Genomic DNA, 7,738 nt, shown 5'->3' with positions numbered 1-7,738 from the left:
CTTTCTTTCTTTCTTTCTTTCTTTCTTTCTGTCTCTCTCTTTTTCTCTTTCTTTCTTTTCCTTTCTTTTTTAAGAGACAGGGTCTCACTTTGTTGCCCAGGTTGGAGTCCAGTGGCATGATGATAGCTCACTGCAGCCTCCAACTCCTGGGCTCAAGTGATTCTCCTGCCATAACCTTCCTAGTATCTAGGATTACAGGCACCTGCCACCATGCCTGTTTTGTTTTTTTTTTGTTTGTTTGTTTGTTTTTTTTAATTTTTGTAGAGATGGGATCTTGCTATGCTGTCCAGGCTGGCCCCAAACTCCTCACCTCTAGTGATCCTCCTGCTTTGGCCTCCCAAAATGCTGGTATTACAGGTGTGAGCCACTTTGCCTGGCCTCTGCTAACTTTTCTTATACTTTAGAAGTTGGGATACTTGAAAATGTGACTTTTTAAAACATTTAATTTAATTTTTTTATTTTTATGAAAAATTTTTTTATTTAAGGTGTGTAATGTGATGTTTTTGGTATCCATATACATAATATACTAAATACTACAGTCAAGCTAATTAACATGTCCATCTCTTCCCATAATTACTTTCATTTGTGTGTGTGGTAAGATCACTTAGAATCTACTCTCTTAGCAAACTTCAAGTATACAATACAGTATTATTAACTATAGCCCCCATGCTGGACATTAGATATCCAGAAATTACTCATCCTACTCATCTGAAATTTTCTACCCTTTGACTAACATTCCTGGTAACCACTATTCCACTCTCTGTTTCTATGATTTCAACTTTTCTACTTCCACATATAAGTGAAATCATATAGTATTTTTCTTTCTGTGTCTAGCTGATTTTACGTAGCATAATGTCCTCCAGGTTTATTTATGTTGTTGCCAATGGTAGGATTTTCTTCCTTCTTAAGATTAAATAGGGTTGGGTGAGGTGGCCCACGCCTGTAATCCCAGCATTTTGGGAGGCTGAGTTGGGGATTGCTTGAGCCAAGGAGTGCGAGGCTGCAGTGAGCTATGATCATGACACTGCACTTCAGCCTGGGCTACAGAATGAGACCATGTCTCCAAAAATATAAATAAATAAATAAATAAAATTTTAAAAAATAATTAAAAATTTTTGAAAAAGACTAAATACTATTCCATTGTGTGTGTGTATATATATGTGTGTGTGTGTGTAACTATTTATTCATTCATCTATCAACAAACACTTAGGTAGTTTCCTTATCTTAGCTATTGTGATTAGAGGTGCAATGAACATGGCTTTAATTAATCCAACTGTGGAGATTCTAAAGGAACCACCCTTATTTCAGTGAGAGGCTATAAATGCAGAAGCCACACTCTATTAAGGAATCTAAAGATCCTTGTGTGTGAGACTAAGAAATATTTTTTACAAATGGAGAAGATATGGTTTTAAGTTTTGTAGTCTTTAAGAATGTTGGCTTTTAATTTCTTTAGATTATAATATTAAAAGGGATTTGAATTTTGGACTTGATTGCTCTCTGGGAGTTTAATATTAGCACACAGTTCAAATTCAAGCTTGAGTTATTCTTATTGCGCGGACATTGTATTTTAGGTTTTATTGGTATTATTTGGGCATGGTGTATAACTTTTGATGAATTCTATTGGGCATCTTGGCCAGTGACAATCGGAGATAATATATAGAATAAGGAATAAATTTCAAGCCTAGAGTATTTACTTAATACTTAGGTAAATACTTGCCTAAGTATTAAGAGTTTTAAGTATTAGAGTTTTCCAGGGCAAAGATTAAACTGTACACCATGACCCAGACAGTATACACAAGAAAGAGGGGGTTGATATGGAGAGCGAAACCTCACAAAGGCAGGAGTAGGATTGCCCTAAGACTACCCAAGGAAACAGCCTAAGCCCTGGTAGACCACAGGTCTAATTACAACCTAATAGTTTAAGAAAACAGAATCTTGAGAGTGTTAGAGGAGACATTCTCTATTCTTCATGTTTTCAGAAAGGGAGAACATTTCCACTACCCTACTCAGCAAGGAAAAGTTGGGAAGAACATGCCTCTTTGCCCACCCTATCGTGTTTGTGTGATTGGGTTTCAAGGCTTAGAAACCTGTGGCTCAGTCCCTTCTGAGTTGTTGTTTTCCGGTGTCTACCTTTGTCCCTTCTTCCCTATTGAGCTTATGGAGGTTAGTGGTCAGGTTTACCTACTTCCTGGAGGCTGTTTAGAGCACTGACTTCTTTCCTGACTCCTGGAGCCTAATGGGTATGAGAGAGGGACTTTGGGTTAGAGAGGCTTCTCTGCAGACTGTCTCACTCCCTTGAAAAGAGTCCCCAAGGGCTAAACCTGGGAATTGAGAATTCCTTTGTGGCCGTGGGCCCAGATCCATAGTTTCAAAAATGGCTTTATTTGCCATCATGCTGATATTTTGATTTTCCCATTATCTGACTCCTTGGTTCCAAAGTTGAAGTGGTGGTGGTAATGGGAGAGATGAGATGAATTGTCACCTCTAAATTCTCAACAAGTATTAGCAAAAGAAACACTCACTGATTCAGCAGAAGTTTCCCCAGAATGATCTAACAAGCCCCCTTTCCCGGGCAAAGTGAGGATGGTTGGGGAAGAACAGAGTTGCAGAAGAGAGTGAGAGATCCTTAGAGAAAGAGATGGATTTTACCATGTCCCCTGGGGGTGGATTCTGTACAGACTAATAGATAACTCAATAAGAAAAGCCAAGAAACACTTTGGACCACAGTCTGGAGCAACGTGTTTTCTGTAGGTGTCTAATAATAACATTTTTTCCCTGATGATGTACTGTACCATCACAGCTTCCTAAATGTCATGGGAATTATTAAGGGGAGGCATACATATGAGACATTTAGGAAACATCTATTGAATACATAAATGACAGCAAGGATTTCTATCTCGAAGACTTAATAAGAGATCCAGCACACTGAAGGGACACTTTGAGGAAAAAGGGGCAAAACCAAAATCCTATCTCATCAATCTAAAAAAATTATACATGGGAGTCAAATAAGCACTTAGCAGAAATAAGCCAAGGTGGAAGGAAGTACCACCAATAGAAGATCATTGGAAAGCAAGCCAAAGGAACAACATAAATAAATACATAAAATATGTTCATGTATATGTATTATATAAATATATACATAATATTATATATAATGTCCCTCTTAAATAACTTGATATCTTCATATTAAATGACATCTCCATGTTAAAGCAATTTTTCTAAGTTGTTTCATCACAGTTTTAAACTAAGCCTGAGGAAAATACCCTAGAATGACCCTGCTGAAACTACAAATAAAGGAGAATTCAAAGTATTTCCTTTGTGTTAAATGGAAAATTGTTAGGGATGAAGATGCCAGATTGAAAGATGAAAAGAGAAAAAAACCTAATCAGGAAATGCAAAAGCTAAGGTTTTAGCAAATTAGCTCACCCTGATGACTCATCCCAGATGTATTAAGTTCACATTTAACAGCCTCTTCACTGAAGGTACTAAATACCATCTGTCTCTTGCCGATGAGTTCATGTTAGTCTTAAAGCCTTAAAGTTCACATTTCCTAATTCTTTTGTTTGGAAATAAATAACCTTTATGTTGCAGTGGGAATGTAATTTTTTTTTTTTTTGCTCAGTTGAGAGGAATAAATACAAAAATTTCAAAATGAAGCTCTCAGGTTGTGAAATGTTCTGTGGGTCAAAGAAGCCTGGCTCTGTGTACAAGCTGCCTCGCCTGGATCCGTCCCTGGGATTCTTTTTAGGATTATGTTACTTGCCTCTTTAGCCAAAGTTCAATTCTTCATTCAAGCTGGGCCCACATGCAAAGCTGAAATGGGAAATACCTGTCGGGCCTCAACCATGATTCTCAGAAAATGCCTCCCAGGGCAAAATAATAGCCCTTCCATTTATTCCAACCCTCTTTCCTCAACAACGTTTTTCTTTTTTAGTAGAAAAATGCTATTTGGCTTGTGCAACAATATTTGGCCTTGCACATTTTGGGCACTTCAAGTAGGAATAGGGAAATAATGAAGACAATTCACCGATAATCTTCTCTATGCAAATACAAGAAGAATCGTAAAAGGGAGAAAAAACTGGCTATGCTTTTGAGATCCCAGGGACCAAACTATATATCATAAACACTGGATCTAATCCCAAGATTTGGTTTCAGTTCCAGCCCAGTCACTAAGTCACCAGTGACCATGCGGAAATGACTTCATTCCCTGGGCCCCAGTTTTTCCTTCTTCAAGTGATGGGGTAGGACTGAAATTGTCTAAGGCAATATATAGATTGCATTGATGCAGAATGCTTGGCTTAAAAAAAAGAATTCTTTTTTCTTTTTTCACAGCCCCTCATGTTATTTGGTGAGCTTGGTGAGCTCAAGACAAACACTTCGAGAAATTTTGTGTTTTATTTTGTTCCAGGCTTTCTACACTTAAATTCTTTGCATTCCAGGCCTCCCCAAATTAAGTCTCAATGTAACTTTTCAATTTCTGCTTCCACTTTTTCCCTGCTCCTGGACTTTTACTTTCCTGCAAATGTGTCTTATATTTCTTCTCCTCCTTTGTTCATGCTATTCTCTCTACTATTCTTGCCTTCTACCTTTGCTTATCAAAATCCTACTTCAACTCGTAATCATGAGTGTATTTTTTCAATATATTTTTCCTGCTGTCCCCAGATTTTTCTTTCTTAGCAATTTAATGTATTAATATGCTTCTCCAACCCTGGGTTTCTTAACCTCAGCACAGCTGACATTTGAACCTGACACCTTTTGTTGGGGGGATTGTAGGGAGAGACTTGTCCTGTGCATTGCAGGACCTTTAGCAGCATTTCTGGCCTCTACCCATTAGATGCTAGTAGTACTTCCCTCTCCCTAGGCAGTGACGATTGAAAATGTCTCCAGAGATTGCCAAATGTCCCCTGATGGGGTAAAATCACCCTTGGTTGATATTCACTGCCACTCTAACCCTCTATTCTATCCATAGTACAAGTGAGTTCAAAGTCAGGCAGTCCTGAGTTTGAAACCTGGCTCCATCACTTGTTACTCTGTGACCTTGAGGAAGTTACTTAACTTTTCTGAGCTTTAGTTTTCTTTCTTTTCTTTTCTTTTTTTTTTTTTTTTTTTGAGTCCAAGTCTTGCTCTGTCGCCCAGGCTGGAGTGCAGTGGCACAATCTTGGCTCACTGCAAGCTCCGCCTCCCGGGTTCACGCCATTCTCCTGCCTCAGCCTCCGGAGTATCTGGGACTACAGGTGCCCGCCACCACGCCTGGCTAATTTTTTGTATTTTTAGTAGAGATGGGGTTTCACCGTGTTAGCCAGGATGGTCTCAATCTCCTGACCTTGTGATCCGCCTACCTCGGTCTCTCAAAGTGCTGGGATTACAGGCGTGAGCCACTGTGCCCAGCCCTAGAATAGTTTTCTTATGAACAACGTGAAGTCAACAGTTTCTGGCTAGCAGAATCGTTGTGTGGATATGAGTTTTAGAAGACATTCAGACATGGTTGGGATTGTTTGACGATCTTTGAGAAGTTGGTTGCAAACCTACTTCTCAAGGAAGGTCTTGAATGCTTAGCAACAAACACAACAAAATATTTGTGTAGGGACTACTATGTACCTGCCAATGCTCTCAGCACATTGTATACATTATATAAATTAAAGTAACTCGTAACAGAACAATGGCTGGAGAGTGAGGAGTGATTCCGATATTTTGGTAATTTATAGTCAACAGTGGTCACAGCTTCTAGTCACTCAGGCCTGGGTTGTTGGGAGTGAGAGGACTGTGACTAAATGCTTATAGAACAGTTTAACTAAACGCTATATTATTCGTCACCCAACTTTCACTGCCATGGACCCCTCTCCTAGCCCCACACAAAGGGTATGGAATCATATTCTCCTCTACCTCATCAAACTTCTCAGTATATTTTGGCAGAAGGAAAGCTCAAATGGAGAGAGATGGTAAGCAGTGGCTGAGGAGTAGCAGCTCCCAGGAGCACTCTTGATGTTGCAATCTTTGAGTGATTCTCGGGCTCCATGGCGCAGCTGGACAGACAGATGTGTACAGATGGATGGCCGCAGTGGTGGAGCTGCAGTGCCCAGCGGAAGCAGCAATGTCCAGCACTTCAGAAGTAGCACTGCCTTGCCTGGGCGGCACTGGTGCCCTCTGGGGTGAAGCTGCTGGGCCTCCAGCAACAGTGATAAAGTCTCCAGCAACCTGCAGGGAAAGGCTTTAAAGAAGACACCCTGGAAACTCTTAGAACAATTCAGGAGGCTGGCCAGTGTCGAGAGGTGCTGCATCCGCTGAGGTGAACAACAGTGCTGTGGGATGTAAGTTGTTACAAGTATCAGATCCACAGACCTTATGTACTGAGCCACACCACTTTTGGACTCTGGAAAATTTATAATACATCTAGCATTGTGGGTTTCTTCCCTTTGTCCTTGAGACAGGTGGAGCGATTCTGAAGCAGCTGAAATCGCCCACCATCTTCGCTTGTTCATAAGGCCAATCTTGCTTGAGAGAATTTTGTTCATTATTTCCATTGCCCATCGAGCACATGGCAAAAAACATGTATTTAGAAATGTTATTTATGCTAAGCAAGGAGGCAAGTGTATACTCTGAGTGTCACTTACATTGAGCTTTGTTTTGAGTTTGTATCTTTCCATGCAAAGATGACCTCAGTGACAGCACTGTGACTCACATACACACCCGTACTAAAGAAGTTGCCCTGTGGCCTCTAGTTGTTACAGTGTTGCTGACTGGCTTTGGAAAAAGTTAATGACTTTACCAAATAGCATTAAATTTAATGATCATACTGTCAATAAAGAGAATAATTATTAATGTCATTAAAAGTAAATAACATAAAAGGCTATGGCAGACTCAGCCATAGCATCTGAGCATTGGCATACCTTTTACCCAGGTAGACCAGTGCAATTTTATTCAAATACAGTGATGTGTCATGTGGTTGTTATGAATGCAGTTGATTAGATATTTCTGGCTTTCTGCCTTCTGGCTTCGTGGTGGGACTGCATTTCTTGCTCCTTTTCTTCTGACTGAGCTGGTACCAGGTAACTAGTGTTGGCCAATGAGTTGTGAGTAAAAGTGATGCATGTTACTACCATACTATCATATTAAATTGCTGGTACAAAACCATTCAAAGATCTCTTTCCTTTTGCCAGTAATGACCAGGCAGGGACTGCCTCATTGGGCTAGATCCTTCAGTGAGGATGATACAGCACAAAACCCACAGCCAAGCCACAAGGGATGTATACTATGAGTGAGAAATAAATCTTTGTTCTAGGCCACTGATATTTGGGAGGACAGGACTGTCACCATAGCACAACCTCCCTCACACTGAATGATGCATGATGCTGGGACTTACAACCCAGTCACCTCTCTCCTTTCAGTGAAAGCCCCAGAACAGCTCCAAATTCTGTAAAGCAGAATTCAGAATCTTTTATTTTCACTCTTGCATCTACGTCTAATTTCCACTGACCACACTGTAGTTGCCTAGATATTAGAGGGTCTGGGAAATTTCCCATTTTCAGTTTTGATCTACCCTACATATCCACTGGTAAGGGAGCATGCATTTAAAGATGACAGAGACCCTGGAGCACATTCAGACCACTGATGTTACAACCTTGAATTATACCTCCATTTGCATAATGATATCTTGCTAGGACACAGTGATTTCTATTTACTTCACATAGATTATCTCATTCAACGGGCTGATAGTTTTAATCTGACTGGTTTGGTTTTC

The 7,738-nt window shown here is 40.0% G+C and overlaps 1 protein-coding gene across 1 annotated transcript in view; it reads right to left on the bottom strand.

The window, feature by feature from the left end:
* LOC105528092 overlaps positions 1-6,521 on the bottom strand; it is an 8,762-nt gene extending 2,241 nt beyond the window's left edge. Inside the window, exon 1 of the mRNA XM_011964686.1 lies at positions 5,884-6,521. Coding sequence (XP_011820076.1) covers positions 5,884-6,521 — 638 coding nt within the window. The remainder of the gene's footprint in view (positions 1-5,883) is intronic.
* Between the last annotated feature and the right edge of the window lie 1,217 nt (positions 6,522-7,738).

Source organism: Mandrillus leucophaeus, unplaced genomic scaffold (genome assembly GCF_000951045.1).
Source record: "Mandrillus leucophaeus isolate KB7577 unplaced genomic scaffold, Mleu.le_1.0 Scaffold70, whole genome shotgun sequence".
Classification (NCBI taxonomy): domain Eukaryota; kingdom Metazoa; phylum Chordata; class Mammalia; order Primates; family Cercopithecidae; genus Mandrillus; species Mandrillus leucophaeus.
The sequence above is the reverse complement of the archived record's forward strand: the minus strand, read 5'-3'. Positions and strand labels throughout refer to the sequence as shown.